General features: G+C 41.3%; 1 protein-coding gene across 1 annotated transcript in view; it reads left to right on the top strand.

Annotated features, from left to right (window-relative positions):
- Positions 1–20,692, top strand: part of sorcs3 (sortilin related VPS10 domain containing receptor 3) — a 233,707-nt gene that overhangs the window by 74,099 nt on the left and 138,916 nt on the right. Inside the window, exon 2 of the mRNA XM_040033520.1 lies at positions 13,365–13,432. Coding sequence (XP_039889454.1) covers positions 13,365–13,432 — 68 coding nt within the window. The remainder of the gene's footprint in view (positions 1–13,364; positions 13,433–20,692) is intronic.

The following is a 20,692-nucleotide window of genomic DNA, read 5'->3' as shown; positions in this document are numbered from 1 at the left end:
GGACTGAGCTCTTTTTTTCTTTGACAATAATGTATTTTTTTTCCATGTCAGTGGTTTTCTCTGAGTGCAAAAAAGTTTAAATCCAAGAGCAGAACACAACACTACAAAAGGATCTGCATAAGCTGCCAGTTTGTTTTCCAGTCCTTACTACCTCATATCATGTGTCATTTCCCCATTAGGTACATGAATCCTCTTTACTTCATCCCATTCCTCATATTTCTTATGGAGTGCCATCTTGAATACAGAACAGGAAGAGTTTTCTTTTCCTCCCAGGACAGCAGCATCGCTCTGGGGAGAACAGTGTCCATTAGCTGAGCCGCCACAACAACAAAAAATCTTTTGATAAGTGATGTTCATGTTATATCAGCGAAGTATTTATCATCCACAGTTTAAACTGCTGCATTACCAGCACAGCAGTCCATACTGACACAACAACAGGTGTGGCCTTTGATTCATTTTTTTCTTGTATATTTAAAATCAGATTAGCATTAATAGTGAGACAACGACTTTTACTCACATGGTTCTAAATGTTCTCGTTAGAAGAAGAAAGGCTTCGGAAAGGCTTGGAAAGAAAAGCGTCTGGACTTGTTTAAGTTTCCTTGAAGACGTTTTATCGGAGAAGCTTCTTCAGTTCTAAGAGCAGCTGGTGAAGAGTCCCAGATTTAAGCCCTATGGGGGTCGTGGACCCCCTATTGATCCTCTACCTCAGCGGTCCCCAACCCTTTTTTGCGCCATGGACCGGTTTATGCCCGACAATATTTTCACGGACCGGCCTTTAAGGTGTCGCGGATAAATACAACAAAATAAAACTAGTACCGGTACCAAAACAAAGAAGATTTATTCATAACACACGTGAAAAGACCCAGGAAAACCGAGTTAACGATAAAAGCGATAACAAAATAACGCTGAAAACCGATAAAACCCCTGAAAACCATACATTTCACACCTGAGCCTCAGCTCTCGCGGCCCGGTACCAAACGACTCACGGACCAGTACCGGTCCGAGGCCCGGGGGTTGGGGACCGCTGCTCTACCTAATCACATGAGCCAAGGCGTAAAAACAGGTGTGGGTCACAATCAGCCAAGTTGCCAGGTGAACCCACTGTGACACCTAACCCCACCCTATCATGTGATTTACCGAGGTCAAATGATCCTGGATGTGAGTGGGCATTAAGCATCTGGGAAGGGATCTCAAAACTAGATGGCAGACAGTTGGTGTGGTAAGCCCCGCCCTCTGTTCAAAGATGGTTGTGCACAGTGGACATAGATGGTTTGAAAGAGGAGTGAAAGAAGCATCTGTCTTCTCTGTCCAAAATGTGAACATTGTAATTGTGTTTCCAGGATGCCAACTTATAACAACTAAGGTAGAAAATGTATCACTTGAAAAGTAATTACTTTCAAATTTAGAAGCTTTCCCAAACTCATGGGTGTGAACCTCACTGTACTTATTTATATAATAATATAATCGATTGATTTAAGTTAAAATTAGAAAAAAAATATGGAAGCTACTTTGTAGTATAAACAACGAAATTATACAATAAGTGAATTTGGAATAAAAACACTAGTTTATATTTGATGAAGATCTTTACATGTTACCTGCAAAACACAGACAACTGGGAAATGTAAAAGTTTAGGAGCAAACCTCCTGTCTTGACAGACTGTCAAAGGGCTAAGGAGGATAGCATCACAGAGCAGGTAACATTGCTATAAAAGTGCTGTAACGTACAGCGTTTTTCTTCAAAGTACAGAAACTGAGGTTTAAGGTTTACAGAAAACAGAAAGAATAAGTGATGGAGCAAAGACCAGCACACAGTTGGCTTTTATCTGTGCTGTCAAGTTTCCTCACCACTTAAAAAAAAAAAAAATCCTCTGTGGCCTTGAATGATCCCCCAAACATGGTCGATCAGCCAGGTGGAAGGCATAACGGTAATGGATGGTGCACTGAAGTGGCATCAGCACCACACCCCAGTGTCTGCTAACCCAGCATTGTCACAGCATATGTCAATGTAAGCAGCCCACGAGCTATCAGCATGCTGGCTTGTGTCAAGCCAAGCCAATGGATCAGGCGCTTGATGGATGGCATAATGTCCCTGATAGGATGACATACTGCAGTTTTAATTATACAAAGCTCACTTCTCAGGCTTTTAGCGTTTCTGCAGCACTGAGCTGTGCACACCTGTGTTCGCTCATGATATGCTATCAGCGACTGAGCAGTTCTTTGTGTTCTTTCCCTTCTCATTTCACCCCTGACGCCACACCATCACTATATACTGTTCAATGGAAAAATGTCATTAAAAGGAATTGTAGCCTGGTGTTAATCAGCTGTCCTCCTGCCCCCATATTGTGTCCCCTCAGTGAAGATTTGCAGCGACAGTTAAACTCTGTCTCACTACTGCTCTCTGTTCCTGCTGACACCAGAGTGGTGAACATTAGTTCAGAGATAAAAGATTAAGGCGACAGAGTCTTTTTCCTGTTACTCGTTTGCTGAATGAAGCAAAATATGTTTCTGCAATCAGACTTGATGTGCATGTGGAAACAAAGAGAGAATGCATATTCAGGGTTGCTGTAGGAATGTACTAGAATAAAGTGTAATTGCACATCCACTACAGCAGGTGGCAAGGTTTTTTGCACCGAGCATGCACACACAGCAATGAGCAGGAGATATGAAGTTCAGTAACAAACCCTCAAGAAAAATGGAAAAATATTTAACAGTGATGAAAAGAGACGGAGATAACGGGACAAACTAAAGTCTCCTGAAAGCTAAGACGTGGAAATATGACGATGCGTGTGCAGCGCTCGGCTTCACTGTGACTACGGCGGCAGACAAGTATGGACCGGCATGTCTACTGTGTCTTCTTTGTTTTAACTTTAATCTTAATAAGGATACAATGTTATGCAGAGATGTAGTTACAATAACAATTTAATAGACAAATGATACTATTTATAGACATGGGGTAGAGTGGGCGGGGCTTCTTCTACCTAAAGGGGGTGTAACAGAAAATAACTGAGAAGCACTGCTGTCGAGGAAGATGACTGATTAAATTAATGGTAGCTGGAAACGTGTAAGGCGCCCTGCTGTTGGAGTGATTATACATTTCTGAGGATCAAAGCTAATTAGTTGTGATAAATATAAGAAGATATAAGAAATATTTCTCTCTGTCTAAAACATCTATGAGAAAGGTTGCTGCGATGAGCACATGGCCCCTCCCACTCTGACTCCCATCTAGTTTCTCATTTCCTCTTTCACTCGTGATTTGTGATTTAACCCTAACCCTTTTTGTCAAAAAAAGTCTAATTCAGAATACATTTCACAGTCAGACATCTGTCACTTCTGATCCATAGACCATCAGAACACCTGGTTCTTTCTGGCAGGAAACAGAAAATAATTCTGTCAGGAAAAAACCTCCATACTTCTTTTTAAATTGAACCAGAACTTTAACCCTCTCGAGGCAGGCGTTGCCGATTTGCAACAGTTAAAAACTAACAACCTGATTACCCCACATACATATTTTATGAGTTTGTTTTACTCCGAAGTACCACTGCAGGACGTGGTTGTGCATTAGCAACAAAAAGTTTAATTTGAGCCTGAGAGGGTTAAGATTAGGTATACTACTTTACATTAAAAGCAAACTAGTATGCATACTTGCAGATACAACCTAATAATTATTATTAATTGCCAAAGTAATGAACAGATGGAAAGATGGATGATATTTAGTATGGTCTTTGTTAAGTTTTAAAGGGAAAGTTCACTTAAGAAATCCTATCTGGCCAATTCAACAGCTCTGAATTGTCTGAAAAAGGGAATAAAAAGCATTAGCTGTGTGCAGATTGGTGCCGCTCCTTACATGTAGCATGCAGCAGGATATTTGATTTAGAAGTATCAGAGTCCAGTTAGAGTATGCAGGGAGACATGTGACACTGAATCTCTGAATTCCCCAAACAATAAAACTCTGTTTTCTTGCTTGCTCTTTCCAGCATTATGTACATTATGTAAAAACACCATTAAATGTCAGATCAGACTGATACAGAAACTTATGTCTGGGAAAGATCGGGGACACAGTTGTGTGTTTCTAAAGGCTTGGAGCTGTTGCCATTTTGTCTATTGTCAGTTTAAATCTGAAAGTGTGCTTCAGCAATCACGTTTGGAGTATGTAAAAGCATTGATGACCTCTAGGTCAGCAAATGAGAAGAAAGACCTAATTTTGACTAAATAACTCAGCTGAACAAAAAGACTAACAGCTGAATCTAGGTTAAAATATCGTTGGATAACAGCGCCGGCTCAGACGAGTGGTTGTTTGCCGTGCTGATCATATTCAATTAAAACGAGTAATTCAGAAGTGGAAATTTTTTTTCCATCCAACCATCCGGTCTTGTCTAGAATGAATGTAGCATCTGTGTTGGGCTTTGCTGTGACATATAGTCATGTATCATCTGTATAGCAGTTAAAATCAATTGTGGCTACACAAGATAAAACAGGAAACAAAATAGAGCCCCGTGGGGCACAGAGCACAACGGGGGCATTGATTTCCCAACATAGCTGCAAAGAACTGAAACACTTTCTAACCACATCACTGATGCCCACTCTTAATTACTGTGTGAAAGCATCCTTTAGGAAACTCTTTAAATGATTTGTTTAGGCCTTTCTGATGAATACTCGATTGGGATGTCAAAAGTTTGGAAGTAGCTTCAACATCCTGGTGTCTTGTTCTACAACCCACTGCGGAACAACACTGTTGGAGTAGTGAGGAGCTGCTTTGCTTTGATGTTCAGGTCAATGCTACCTGTCCAGGTAACATCAACACGAATGCAAGCACCCAGTATTTAAAAGCTGAAACTTGCACAGTGGGAATATGATCCCATGTTGTTCACTTCACTTGTCGGTGGTTTTAATGTAGTGTTGGGTCTGCGTTAATAACTCCTTTCTTCTCAGACCTTTATCTTGATACGTTTCCCTTTTTTCCTGTTGGACGATTCAGCTGTTACATTCTCGTGAACAATACTTTACATATTTACAGGACGTACTGAGCAGCATCTGATTAGTGATAGTCCAAACTCCTGTGCCACAATCTATTTTTCAACATGATGTTTTACTTGCTTCCCATATACACAGCAGCTACTGCCCCGCTCTCTAATTAGTGAACATGCAGGGCTACGTTTTCTGTAAAAATAGTTCCCTCAGAGAAATGGAAATTCTTTGAACATCTTCCAGATTGTCACAGTGGGTTCCCACTGAATAACCCTCCAATGTATTTAATGATAAGATGTGAAAAAACTGACGGAGTACAACAAAGAAAACTGAACTTATTTGCTGCTCTTTTTTTAGTGTCAAAGATAAAGTGCTATAGCTTTACATTTGTTCCTTTTTCTATAGTTAGTGTTGGCTCATGAGACTGTAGGATGTCTCTGTGCCTTCAGTGTGATGCGTGGCTAGTCTGTGTCTTTGTGTCAATGAAATAACGCTGCTTCCATTTTTCTATCTGTCCTCCTTTGTTATATAGTATAAAAAGTCTACACAGGCTTTGTTTTTTTGCACCCTTGCTTGCACCGTGATAAGCGCTAACCTCCAGTGCAGGCTTCACGGCCAGCCAGATAGCGTTTGCTTCGCTTGACTTCCTCCAGAACTGGCTCGAGAGACAGATGCACTACGGGAAAGAAAAACGGGCAAATAGGAAATCTTAATGGTTGCTGTCCTGCGTGAAAAAAGCCAAAAATAACCCGATGCAAATGGAGATTATTAATAACATTGAAGCTTTGTTTCTGTAAAACCAAGCGCTTTGAAGAGAGGCAATTATCCCTGTGCGTGTTTAAGATGATGTAGATTTCCTTCTGAATCTGCAGATATTTTTAGAGTCTAATTAGGTGTTGAAATGATGTCATAGTGTACACCTTGGAAATGTCTTTGTCCAGCAAACAACATCCTGGGATGCTTCAAAGAGGATGAAAAAGATACCAAGAGATACTTGAAAATGCTGCTTGATTTGAATCTTACAAACTGTCGCTGCTTTATTTATTTACTTCTTAGATGAATTATGTGACAGCACAGTCATCATTCAAAATGGCAGGAAATGTTACACCCAGCCAGCTAATGGCAAAAGCAGCAAAAAGTAATGCGAGCAAAAGAAATAAGCTTACAGCTTGCAGTTGGTATATTTCAGGATTTCCATATCACCTGTGCCAGAATATTTTTGCTTCTGACAAATTATTAATCCTTTCTGAAGCATTTCTCTAGAATAAACTGTGGATCCAGAAGGGCTGTGGTTCTGCGAACATTTGCAGCTGCTTTACAGACTGTGGTTGTTATGGTAACGTTTCTATCTTAAGTCTTTGAAGCTGAGGTGGGATATAGTGTGCTCGTGTGAAATAGCAGCACCTAAAACTTTCCTTTTGCTTCTTCGGGAGGGGGAATGCACAGCATATATGACAGGTTTATCTCAGTGTGTGGGAAAGGTTATTCCTTCCACAGTTTCAAAGTCCAGCTGAGGTGATAAAGCAGATATGCTCACAGTCTCCCCCCCGTGCAGACTGCTTGATTGGTTTATCAATTGACCTTTATGCCACCTTGTAGCGCCGCATTGATCCTGGCTTGTTTGGATGCCGTGTTTCCTGCTCAAGCTGAAACTTTTTGTACCAGGAAATGCAAAAGGAACCCAGTGAAGAGCATAATCTCAAGTACCGCATGAAAAGTAGACCTTTAAATGCAAAAATAGAAGGAAAAAAAAAAAACATAGATATTATAGGTGCAGCTTTCTCAGGAAAATGCAACAATGCACAATACGTCATTGGGGTTGAACATGAGCCTGATGAGCCCCCCCCCCAAATTTTTAAAACCCTACAGAAGCGAAATGCTCCTATATACGCATCAGTTTGTATTAAAAATAATTACTGGGATGAAAGGTCAATGAAAACTGAGTTTGAGCATAAAAATCACAAGTATGAACCAAAATATATGTAGAATATTTACAACCTGTCAAATTAGATGATATTCTGTCTGTAGGCTTTTCACTAAGGACACACACACACACACACACACACACGATTTGCTGGTATTAAAAAAGTATTTATTGATCACTGCAGCTTTAAAGATCAATTAGCTGTCATCTTACACAGCGAGTGCCTAATGAGTGCATAGTGATTAATCAAATTTGAAGCCGAATGTTAGAAAATTGATTAGGAATGACTTTAAAGAGCAACGACGATATGAAGGAATGAAGAGGTGTTTTAAGTAGCACACTAAATTCACAGCCATCACTATAGTTTGACAAGCACTACATTTAAAGTGATTTTAATTAGGCATTCTGTCTATATACATCTCAAAGGCAATGCCTGTCTGCTCGGCTCAGAACAATCAGCGAGAAAACAGAAGGAGGAAAGAAAACAAAGCAGACATGGGAAAGTAAAAGAAATGGGTGGGAGTGGTGGTGGGGCAATCTGGATGTGAGATAAGACAGAAAAGATGAGAGTGAAGGTGAGTAGCAGACTCTTGGGCACATTAGGAAGGGAATATGAGAAACTACCGGGAGAATAAAGATAAGAGGTATGGGCAAGAGGGGTAAGTAAAACCACGGAAGAACAGTGCAGATAAACAGAGATAAAGGGGCTTTAGTTTGGAGGAAAACACAAAGATTCAGCTGGTGAGGAAGAAGAGTCAAGAGAAAGACACAAGAAGGATGGAATAAATGAGAAAAGAGAAAGAGGAGGGGAGAAATGATTCAGTGCGCAGTGGAGACAGGAAGCATGAGAGGCAACATGACAGAGAAGGAGACAGAGCTGCGAGGGAGCAGAGTGAGTGATGTCCAGAAGGGGCACAGTAACAGTCTTCTCCCCGACGCGGCCTTGATGAAACTACAACACATCAACAGCTACAGCATACTCTAGTGGTCTGCATTTACATAAGCAAACACAACTCATTTTACATCCTAATTCCCTTCCTTTCATCCACTGCTGCCCTTCATCGCCAAAGTGCTGCATGTATTTAATTTGTGCCTAATACTGATTAGATAATTGCAAAATTCAGAGGGGAGCCTCAGCAGAAACCTTGGTTTCTTTGCTGTTATACTGGGATGGATGTTAAGACCCTTTAGCCTTGAACAGATTTGAGTGTTTTTCTTGTTCTCTTTGTAGCCAGCGCTTTCAGGTGCATAATGATGGATTTGTGTGCTCTACATGCACATGTGGTATTAGCCTTGCCTGCACTACATGGTACAAATAGAGGCAGAGTGAGATACTAAAGGTGCGTCTAACGTCGGTTCAAGTGCATTCCTTCTCACATTATTTCAGGCCGATGTGGAGGTCTGGCACTGTAGCAGTTCAGAGATGGCTCAAGGCTTTCTGCCACACGTCTGACTTGACTTCCAGAAACCGTGTACAGATGCTGAAACCGTTAAAGCCAGTGACTCACCTACAACACACAGAAATAAGAATTGGAATTAAAAGAAATGGATATTAAGATAGGTCAAAACATTTAGCTGTCGTGTTACGGCTGTGGCAGGCAGGGTTAGGTCCCAAACACACGGCTCAAACAAAAGGTTCGACTGAAAAAGGCAAAAACGCAGAATATTACAACAGAGAAAAACAAAACCAACACTGGAAACTAGGAAACACAGAGCTAGGCGTTATCAGGAAACACAGAGAAAACCCAGAGCAATGAGGGAGCATGACACGACAACGAACAGAGGAAAACACAGGGCTTAAATACACAAGTCAGTAACGAGTGAGTAAAGGAAACAGTAAGGCAACACAGCTGGGACTAATCAGACATAACGAGACGAGGAGAAAGCAAAACTGAATACACTGAACACAGGACAAGGAACTATCAAAATAAAACAGGAAACATGAGACCGTCACAAAGGCAGGGCAGGGGTGGGCAACTCCAGGCCTCGAGGGCCGGTGTCCTGCAGGCTTTAGATGTGTCCTTGATCCAACACAGTTGATTCAAATGGCTAAATGGCTTCCTCAACTTGTCCTGTAGTTCTCCAGAGGCCTGGTAACGAACTAATCATGTGATTCAGGTGTGTTGACTCAGGGTGAGATCTAAAACCAGCAGGACACCGGCCCTCGAGGCCGCAGAGGGAATATGAAACAAAGAGACAAGATGTCTGTGAAGGGTCTCAGTCATCGTAGTCTAAGGTTCCCAGAGTCCTTAAAATCTGGGACTGTCCATCAGTTGCTCTTAGAACTGAAGAAGCTTCTCGGATGAGAGGTGAAACGTCTTCAAGAATCCAGACGCTTTTCTTTCCAAGCTCCTTAGACCACGGAGACAAGAGTAACTAAACGTGGAACACGGGGAAGGCACAGTGAGAGAAAACTAGAGACTAGAAACTAAGAATATAACACACTGAGGCAAATAGGGAGAACATGAATGACACTAAGAATATTAATCCAGGACCTGAAACACAAATACTGGGCCGTGATGTTGGGTTTATGAATGAGTGTAATACTGTCAGTTTAAAGTTGAGGTTTTTTTTCCGTATTTTGTCAATAGAAGTAGTTTTTTCTACAGAAGACTATAAAGAAAAGAAGGTTATTGATTACCATCAACATTGATTACCATAGCTGTCGTATGTTAACTTCCATATGACAATCTGAAATTGTTCTATTGGCTGTACTTGTGACCTGAGCCATTGACCAGAGGGGTGAGTCTACAGATACTCGTCCATAGTGCCCAGCCTGCTCTGTCATTAGCGGGATAACAAAAGCTAAACATGACATTTGGGGCCAGATACTCTCCATTGTTGCCCTACGTCTTTATTTCAACTCTGTCTCCATTTATGGCCCATACACTGTATTTATCCACTTACCATTAAGTCGATGGCTTCATTTTCTGCCACAGTCATTCCAAACTGCGACAAAGAATTCAGTGTTTTTTGTGTTTTTTTTTTTTTTTTTTAGCTCAGCCTTGATGTCAAGTTGTAGTTCTGATGCTACCAGATGATATTGTGTCTCATAAACAGCTCTCACCAATTGACAACGTAATTGCTCAGCCGTTGACATGCTACTGAGAGGCGGGGTAGCTTAATCACTTCTAGATAATGATCGGTTTCAGCTGCCATTTTAGTGTCGACCATCCCGACGTTTGTTTGCAGACTAAAAGCTTGTTTTCAGATGTGTGAGGCTGTCAATACTGGAGTACCATGACATTTTGAAATCAAAGCCACAGAGAGCTTTTTGTTCCGACTGCAGCGAACAAAACTGATGTCTTTGAAACAGTTTGAGCCAAAGTACAAAAATATCTGAAGAGCTGTTTGTTGGAAGTTGCACGTGGTTTGGAAGCAGATTCCATGTGAAATCTTTTGTTTTGCTTTAATCTGTTACTTTGATGCCAGTCCCAAATTTCTGGGAAGTGTTAAAAAGCACAATTAAGAAAATGATATAAATTGTTTGCAGGGGAAAGATCAAATCTCGAATGTTGTCTGTTTATTTTCATTTGCTGCTCTTATTTTCAGAAAGGTTGGTTTAGGTAAACTAAAAAAGGCAAGTTGAACCCACCGTGTCTTCCTTACGATGAGTCCAATGTAGATGCCAGCAGCGTTAGCTTTACCATTCCTTGTAATTACTACATTCAGCACGAATGAACACACACGCACTGCTATTTATAGAACGTCAGGTTTAATTTAGACTTGATATGCTGCCTTGTGTTTTTACCTGACATCGAAGGTGACGGCTCTTCAGGTCACGATCACAATTAATCTATTGCTCCGCAAACGCTTGAGATTTTCTCAGAAAAGCAATTAATAGCATCATTAACATGCTATGAGCTGAGCCAAAATTCAAGACTGTGTTTGGAACTTTGACTCTGTGGATGACGAAAGGGGGGCATTTAGTTCTGCTAATAATATGTTTTCACCACAGTTGGTTAATTGCTGAGGCAACAAGGCAAATCCAAAGGTAATGTGACTGACACTTTGATTCTATAAGCACGTCAGCTGGGGACTCACGAGGGGAGAGTGCACTTCAAATACAGACACCCTGTCAAACGTTTCTCAAGCCTGCTGCGGTTTTGTCCTTCCAATACACCCGGCGCCTCAACAAAGACCGTGAACGCTCGCGAGCAAGTGTGTAAATAAACAGTGACTGGTGTTTTTTTGAAATCCACATGCTATTCTTATCCGGGGCTGAGGCTTAATGCATTAAACATTTTTTTTTTTAACTCTCTTTAATGCTGGCTGAAAAGATGTTTTTGAGACACATAGCAAGATTTGTTTTAGAAATATTTGAAAGGACAAAAGTATTTTCTTTGGGTTTTTTTTTTTTCTGCCAGTTGTTCAATGTGAATTTCAAATTCAGACTGTCATGTGGTGATGAGACAACTCGTGTCTGTGTGTGTCACCCCCCCAAGCGGACACAGCCACACATCTCAGAAGCACAAAGCCCACAGAAGCATGAGCATGCAGAGATGTATGCATGAGTGCTCTTCTAACAAAGATAATCATGTTAATGCACACAAAGACCAAGTTTTGCGATGTTGTGGAGCCGAATGGCAGGAATCCATCTTCTTCCTATGCAGCACTGGCCTCTCACTGGACTGCAATCTTGTTTGGCCTGAACTGTATGTTCGCATTGTTAGTAGGAGGACCCCTTGGGCATGTGGCACATCTTCACACAAGCTCCATCCAAGGACCCTGGTGAGCGACTGGCTCGTTCATAGGGCTCGTGGGGAGCGTGAGGCTCGGCCAGAGGTGGAAAGGTCCTTGAAGTCTGCGGGCCTCACGAGCTTCACGAACACAAGTACCACAGGAGGTCAGGGGAGCCAAGAAACTGGTTCTTTACTAAGTTCTGCTTATCTAGCCTCAATTGCTGACTTCTGTCAAAAGAGTCAAGGCCACACCTCCTTCACCCCCTCCCAGCCAAATGACTCAAGTCAGGCCTGTCAGGTTGCTTTAAACAAGCAGAAGCTTGTTGCAGGGAGGGGAATGCTAACAAGAGACATGGATGCTAATGAGAAGGAGCAATAGTCATTTAGTCAGAAGGAAAACAGTACAGCTACGAAAAACACGTGTGCTGACGGGTGAAAGTAGCATCTTATTATGTAAAAGGAGCTTGGCTCCCGGTGAGGTCGGGTCAAGTGTGTGATAAATCCAAGACAATTGCAGGAGCTCGCTCTCCTATGAAAGAAATCTTTTGACTGCGTTCTGTAACCCAGAGGTGAGCATAAGTAGAGGGACCAGATGGTTAAGTATAATGAACAGTGTTTTTTTCTCCTCTGACATTACAGCCCAGCTGTCCCTGAGCAACAGATTTATGATCCTTTACTCTAGAGTGGAGTATCACAGCTGACCACTGATCCTGTCACAGCAAACTAGTCCTTCATTTTGCGATGTGCTCTGAGGACTCGCACAGTGCTTATCATAGTGCCCTGCCTGCTGATTATCTCTCCAAAAGAGCCCAGACCAAAGCTGTGAACACAGAGACTGTTGGATCAGACTTTTCCACAGGGGGAAGGATGTCAGCGTGCTCCATCAAGTTTGAAGTTTGAAAGTGGCAAACACCGCTAATTATGCAAAGCACTACCTAGCAACATGCTAACACTTCCAGGGCCTTGTAGTCTTTTCCTAACCAGTGTTGCAGAGTATTCAAAATACCATAAATGGTTTTTTTACAGTATGTACCTTTTGAGGGAAGAAAGACCTTTCAGCGATCACCTCAGGGATGCTTCTTGTGTTAAAACTTATTGATTTTTGGGGTCATAAATGATGGGATCATAAGGCTTACAACTGGAGAATAGCTCTTTGAAAAGGAGGCCCTTTTAATCTCTGCATTAATTTTTCACCACAGGTGACAGCAGCTTAAGCTTGATAGGCTAGACAGTCTTCTCCTCTGCGACATCTCTGGGGATCCTGAGGTGTGCTCAACCCAGACAGGGCACGTTATAACTGCGGCATGCAGTGGTTCTTCTCTGGGGTCTTCTTTCAGTTTGATTTCAAAATAATATCTTTCACAGTGATAACATTCTCCTGTTTGATATCATTAAAAAAAGCTAAAGCTACTTAAATCTGCATCTTTTTCTTTGAATGTACTTGGAATTATATCAGTAACCACTGACGTAACTAACAACTCTTATAAATGAAACAACTCCAAGCTACAGTGACTTTAATAGGATTGCGATTCATTTTATTTGCATACAATCAGCAGAGCACTCTGAACAAACTGATGTGTGTCAACACTGGACTTGGAGTGTCGAAGGATCCAGCAGCAAAAACTGAATTCAGTAAAAACTCACAGGCAATCCAGTGCTCTGCCTCTTAAGCCATCCTCAATCTGGGATGCTGTATTCATGCATTAGTCGCCATTCTGCTACAGTAAAGAATTCATTAATCGCTTTGTCCGCCTCATAAAAAGATTCTAACAATTACATTCCCTCTTTTTCAGGTGATCCTGATCCTAACCAAGCTGTACGATTTTCATATCGGCAGCGTCACTGAGAGCACACTTTGGAGGTGAGTACAAGAGACTTTATCTATAAAATATTTACAAGTAGATGATAGAGCAGGGCGATATGACCAAAACTAGTTACCATGATACACATTTGGAAATTTGCGATAACGATATAACTGACGATATAATTGACACGAGACAAAACACTTTACAACTCCACAACTTTATTAGTGCAAAAAAAAACAAAAAAAAACATCAATGTATTTTCACTTAAACAAGCAGCTGTTTTTTATGTGCATTAAAGTTATATAAAAATGTAACAGTGCAAATGCAAATTCCTCGCTGACAGTTTAACCAAAAGGCATTTCCAGTGGAAACTGGCCGACATATCCTCAGCATAACCATGTATAATATCCAGAAAACTTAAAAAGAGGTTAAACACACACAATACGGTAATATTATGTTGAAGCACAGTACGTATCACTCCGCGAGGCTCCGCCTACGATAGCCGTAATGCTCCGACAATCCATCAAGTGGTGCGGGTTCGTAGTTTAGCAAAGTCGTACTGAAACATTTGACAGATTTTCGAGCGCCGTGCACATAAAATCGTTTCGAGGTCAGTAAACACAACCAGAGTTCATACATAAGGCACACGGGATTATAAGGGGCTCTGTCGACTTTCAGAAAAATCAAAGGATTGATTTTAAGTGTGCCGTATTTTCCAAAAACACGGTAATAACGACGGCCCGCTAGCATGCGCTACCAAAAATAGTGCTTTGTTGTGTATCTGACGGACGAAAGCTAAACCAGTTCCACACCACTGAAGCTGCAGCATTTTTACAAACCAGTTCTGGTTCATCTGTTTCATTCAACGATCCGCTCTCGCCCTTCTCATTTCTCCATTGCCGCCATGATTTTTTCCGCCGTGTACACATGAAAACAAAGGCCCCGCGCATGCGCGTTTTATCCATATTCTATCGCGATATTTCATTTTCTTATCATTGGCCAACATTATACCGGTATCACCGTGAACGGTACGATATGGCCCAGCCCTAGTAGATGGTTTGAAAGCTGTGGTGTGGAGTCGAAATAGCCCTGTGATGATGTTTTTGGCTATTTGATAGTTTAATATAAGCAGCTAATCTGAGAAAACACAATTTGTGTTAAAATCACAACACAAACGTTTCTCCGTTCTGGCCCTTTAGTTGTGCCCTTTTACACCTTTGAACCATCAGTGTCACATTTCCCACCCATCTGCGATCCGTCTGTCCTGTCCTCACCTGCTCCTCTGCTGCTGTGAACACACTGTTCTAGTGTCGTGCACAGTCATACGGGGCACTCAGGTGGAGAAGGTTGTTTGCCATGCTCTTGTTCTGAAATATTATCTGATGTACTCAGCTTCTTCACCCCGACTGGGAATAAAATAAACACGCATACACACAAACTCGTGAGACAAGCGAGCTTGTAAAGAGGAAAAATACACTGAAAAAAGGATGGCTTACACATCCCTCGTGAGCTGAAACTACATGTAGGCTATTTTCAAATCTGGATTGTCATGACGTGTCACATTTTTCAGTGACCTCGCCAGTTCTGTCAAACTTTCTGCAGATGCCAAATAGGTGTCATAAGAGGAACCGTGTCTGTGGTTTGGAAAACACAGGTGGGACACCTGGGGATTATTTCTACCACCTGTAGCAATGACTTAACAAAGCAGAACTAACTGTCCCAATTTGCTGATTTTTTTTTTTTTTTAAACTTGACGTTATCACTGGTTTTTACCAGACTTGATTAAAGCATTCAGGAAACGGACGTATCAAAAAACACACATGATTTAAAACTGGACAACATCTTCTCAGACACGTCCAGATGGCTTCCAGCACAGCTGCTATTTTTAGATCGATCCGTTGAAATCCCTTCCTGACCTCTTGCACTGTGAACTCTATAATTTCACCACAAACAGCAAACTGGTGCAGAGACCAAACATCAACTTGTGTTTCCAACTGGCCTGAGGTTCTGCACTGTAAATGGAGCTCCCCCGGAGACTGTCAGTGCAGGATGCTACTGTAATATCCTGAGGGGGGTTCAGCAAAACCTGAATGCCTGAAAATAAATAAATCTGAAATGATTTCCACATTTTCTGGGATTCCACCATTTCCCTTGTCCGCTTCCTTAAAATGAAAATGAAGTTGAAATGATCACACTGGAGGTGATCCAGTTCCCATTACAGAGGCACAAGTGCAGGGGAACATGGAGCTCTAAAAATGGCAGCCATGCTGAAAGCTGTCCAGAGGTGGATGAGAAAATAACCTTGAGCGGGACATTAACCAAATTTAAAGCATTTACATTTTTTCTTTTTTTAATTTTTATAGGCAAACTGTTTGATCACACTCCTGTGTGTGTGTGTGGGAGGGGGGGGGAGTGTAATGCATTAAGGGGAACTGAAAACAAGACTCAGAGATGCTAAGTGCTCACTTGGCACATCACACGAGTAACATTTTCTAGTTGGGTTTGCTTGCATGTTTTGTGGCCTGCTGCACATGCTCAGTAGTGTTTGCCACAGGTTCACACTACGGCCATACACTTTATATTGTGAAGATGTCATAGAAATGACTTTTGTTGGTACTGAAGAGGTCTTACAGGATGTGTAAGCTCCATGGATTTAAAAAAATGTATGAGCTGTCCCAGTTTGCACTTTAATAGATGCCTCTCTTGTGATTGGCTGTGAGACATATGCATTTTGTTTGTGTAATTTTCAGCACACAACATTCCTAAATTATAGGCTGGATGCTGACATGAAGTCTATCAAAACTGGGAGACTTGTAGCTCGGCAATGACGTGAAGGTGGTAGGATTTAGCTAACAGTATTTTTGCATGTCATTTTAGTCTGCGGTGAAAGTGGAACGCCCTAATGGCTGCCTTCACATCGAATGCAAAATAAACCGTTCCAAATGAAAAGTTGTTTGTTCAGAACTCCGAGACATTCAGCTTTCTTCTTCAGCTCAGATTTGCGTTTTGACTCGCCCGTCTCAGCAGAGATACTGTGCTGAACTTGAGTTCAAACCACAGCAGCTTCGCCTGAAGAGAAACCAGCGATATTCCATCTGTATGCATTTTTTTTTTCTTCACAGATTTCAGAGATGACAGTCCTTTAGAGCTGAAAACATTTACACTTCTGAAGTTTGCTTACTCTGTCCAGCTTGAAGTGGTAGTTTGGCTGATAAGTGATGACAAAATGACTGCTACTCATTTCTGACATTTAGACACATTCTGTATAATTTGGATCCTGAGGCAAAACGGAGCAGTGGTTTGGTGTTTGAATAAGTGCAAAGAAAAAGTAGTCCCTTGATATCCTGCGGTAAGCTCGACCACAGAGGCTCTGGCTGCAGATGCTATCGTGTTATCATATGCTACTTACATAATAAAATGATAGTTTTGTGATAAGACCCTACTGTCTGCTGTAAAAGTATAAAACTCCAGTTACATTTTCTTCTGTTTAGTTCTGTACGAAAGCATTGGGGAAAAGGGGACACTGCATTATGCACATAAGGTACAACTTCCTAGTCCTCATTGCATAAACATCCCCAAACATATGCCCTGTCATAACAGCCACAGATGGCAGAGAGCGACCATAATCTAACCATAGAAGAAGTAAAAAACTGCCATTCCAGCTTAGAGGACACGAGCTTGAATGCTTGTGATTTTTACCGACACCATCTTGGTGCCTTAAAATCAGACCTGACAAGAAAGCGGTGGATCTGACTGAGAAAGCGAGGCCTCGTGCAACCTCCTGTAGTTGTGATTTGTCAGTCACAAGCCAGAAGAGTGTTTACTGAGGCATCACAACAAGTGAGGAGTAGACGTCCAGCAGCGTGGGCATCAGGACTATCGTCCTTTGTTAACCAGCCAATTTCTGCACACGCGGTGACTGAACTAATACAAACCTTGACACCGCTGTAGTTAATAGTTGAATTCTATAGGTGAAGATTTATTCAGGTAAAACAACATGAACAAGAAAAACGTTTGGAGATCAGCATTAATGTCCCCTCACATACCTACAAGCAGTCAGCAGCTAAGAGGAAGCTGAAGAAAGGTACTTCTCGAATCGCTCAACGATGAGAAATCTGCCTGTTTTGTGTCAGCCCACACCCATGATGGGCCTTTCTTGTGCCAGCTAATTGAGATCGCAGCTCTGATACAGTTTGAAGAGGAGTAGCCGCGGAGAATGTTTATCACTTTACGGGAAGACGTCCGAAACGGCAAGACTAACGCTGTCTTTTTGCAAAGGTCAAGGCACTGCCAACACCTCAAAGTATCGCCTAGTCAGTCTGTCAATTTTAATGAACACCCTGACCTTAAACAATGAAAGCTGATCACTCTGTCTCTGCATAATTTTCAAAGCAGCCTTCATATGTGCGTGGCGGAGGGGAAAGAAATGAAGGCGAGCTGTTCGCTGTTGACAATAAATCAACTCAGCAAAACAGTTCTTCAAAGTTTTCCAGCCTCTCTCATCTGGTCTCTGGGGTTTTGTCCCTCAGTGGATGAGAATTTATCAAATATGACAAGCCCTGTACTCATTTGCAGGTATTCAGACATGGGTAAATTAACGCCAACAACAAAGTCATATTGTATTTCACTCCTATCGCCATTTGAATTTGACATTTCCTATACTTGTACTTTTTGCAAAACAAGCCTATGCAGCAGTTGTTTTCTCTGAACTATGCAGTGAGTTTACTGAAGTTGTGCACACGGTGTGGTTCTGAATTACTGAGCTGGAAAGCTTCAGGATGAGCTGATGTTAATCTCTTTTTGTGCCACTGCAAAACACAGTGAAAAAGTCAAGTTTTATGTTGTGCTCAAAGCAGCTCCGACTCGTATATTGTTGTAAATATAAATTAAGGTTTAAGATGTTTAGCGCAAATTACATCCAGTGGACAAAGTATACTTTTAATCATTTCAGCTGACCTCACTCGTGACAGAGTGCCAACTGAGCTGTTACAAGCACTCATTTACTTCCTGGTTCAAAGTCAGCTGAAGTGATTTACTGAGCTGCACACAGGATAAAAGTTTTAAAACGTGTACTTATGTAACAAATACTGTGCATGTGCATAAAAATTAAAAGAGAATATAAATCACATTATTACATAAGCATTAATGCTTACTTACACTTGAGGGTCAGACCAGCTGAGTGAATCAGCTGACCAAATTAATGGTTGCTTACCTGATTAGTGAAGACCTATTGTGAATCTTCAGCCGGCCATCTTGGTGTCTTGAATACAGACGCAACGAGGGAGGGTCAACTCTTCCCCCACAGACCTTTGTACCACTAACAGAGGCATCGCCCCCTGCTGGTCATTAGAAAGACTGCAGCCTTTTCACAATAGCTTCACTTGTCACTCCCAGAAACGTTGGCATATGCACAAAAGTCCTGGGCTACACCTCCACCACATCACTTTGAATTCAGCTGTTTTCATTCCCGTTGTCACACGTGTATAAAAATAAGCACCTAGCCATGCAGCCAGACTTTACGAACATTTGTGAATCTAAATTTCTACAGAGCGATATCGATTCATTAAATCCTGAATTGATTTTTAAATATAAATGTATTTTGCCAGAAATGCAGCTATCTCACAAAATTATTTCAACGGATTCCACACAAAGACGTAAACACAAAGCGCGAACCCGATGCATCAGAATCTGTGAGATGTCGGCTTTCTCACCCGTCGAGTACACGGACACGCAGTCGGTGCTTAAAGCCGACAGCTCACAGATTCTGAAGCTACATGTTTTGTCTCTCTCCAACCAAAATTCACTGAAGCAGCAGCAAAAGATCCAAACTATGCTTCACAATTGATAAACATTGTCATTAATTCCCTCTTATTTTTGCTGTTTTGCTTTCACCACAATAAAAATGACACTTCCTGCACATCTCTCTCTCTCTCTGTGTGTATTTCAAGAACTGTTTCCCATCTCAAATCTGTTTTCTGCATCATTCATTCGCTTTTTACACTCCAGTCTATCATTGTGTACAGTGCTGTCGACCGCTGTTCTTTTTTACAAGAAATTGTAACTTTTTAAAATGATGCCAAATTGTATAACGCAGGTGTTAACATTAGCACAAAAACTGTGTGCTGGGAGCTTCACGGCATGACTTTTTCAGCTAATGTAGGAGTAATGGGATGGCTGTTCAGTGTTTTCGTACATCTCGGGTACCTCTGCGTACTTTTTAAAGTGTCGTTTTGGCTGACAGGTTACCTTCACTTTCTAAATGGGGAGTTTAAGTTAAGATCAGATGACTGGAGATTTTACATGCACCTATTCACAAACTGCATGAGGTCTTAAACTGCATTATTCCTACTTTTATAAATCGCTGATTACAGTTGAGCTCACAATTTTGAGTTGGACAGGCACAAGCAATGATGAATGGTTGATTGCAGCAGCTAATATCATCAGGAGTTTGTACTGTGGAGTATCTATTAGCCATATCTATGGGCCTAATTATAACTGACAAAGGTCATTCAGTGGGATGATTCAAACATTCAGAGAGGCTACAGTTTCTAAATGACAATTCAGAAAAAGAACACAACGCAGCTCCACTTCTAAAATTGAGATGCCAGTAACACTTGTATTAAAGATAATTATTTATGTGGATAATGAGTGGGCCTGCATGTTGACTGATAAGGGTGACAAATTAATTTTATGACAGCTAGATATGCAGCTTTGAGGCTGTGATTGGACTCTGTCTGTCAAATGTTTAAAAACGATGTCACTGAAAATCCACACGCACAACTGGCGTTATCATTTGTGCTTCTAGGAGCTTTTTCTGTACGTTTGACAACGTAGTGTTGTGGATGGCCTTAATACTTTTAACTGCCTCACTTTGTCCACAATGAAAATACCTCCCGGCTCAACAATTATTATGTTATCTCTGTGGTCTGAGGTAGTTCAATCAATATCTGTGAAAATGAACAACTTTCTCCCAATAGACCTCTAAATGATAACACCATACCACCAATAAACACGTAGCGACTATCTGACTTTTGTCATTTCATCCTCGGGGGAACAATGCTGTAGTCAGTTCTATTTCATTAGGGAAATTTTTACACCAAACGATGAGGCGTTTGAGTCTAATTATTTTGATTTAATTGGTCTTATTCATGCCTTCAGCAAATTAACGCTGATCTGATAAAACAAAAAAAGAGGCATTCTCTTCTCTCTCATTTTTGGTCCCCTATTAACATCCTGATTACAGTTGTAATGATGTTTGGTGTGAAGAAATGTTCATTATGTGAATAACTGCCTGAAATTAGTGTCGCTGAAAATGA

The sequence above is a fragment of the Simochromis diagramma genome, unplaced genomic scaffold (genome assembly GCF_900408965.1).
Source record: "Simochromis diagramma unplaced genomic scaffold, fSimDia1.1 OVJJ01000571.1, whole genome shotgun sequence".
Classification (NCBI taxonomy): Eukaryota; Metazoa; Chordata; class Actinopteri; order Cichliformes; family Cichlidae; genus Simochromis; species Simochromis diagramma.
The sequence above is the reverse complement of the archived record's forward strand: the minus strand, read 5'-3'. Positions and strand labels throughout refer to the sequence as shown.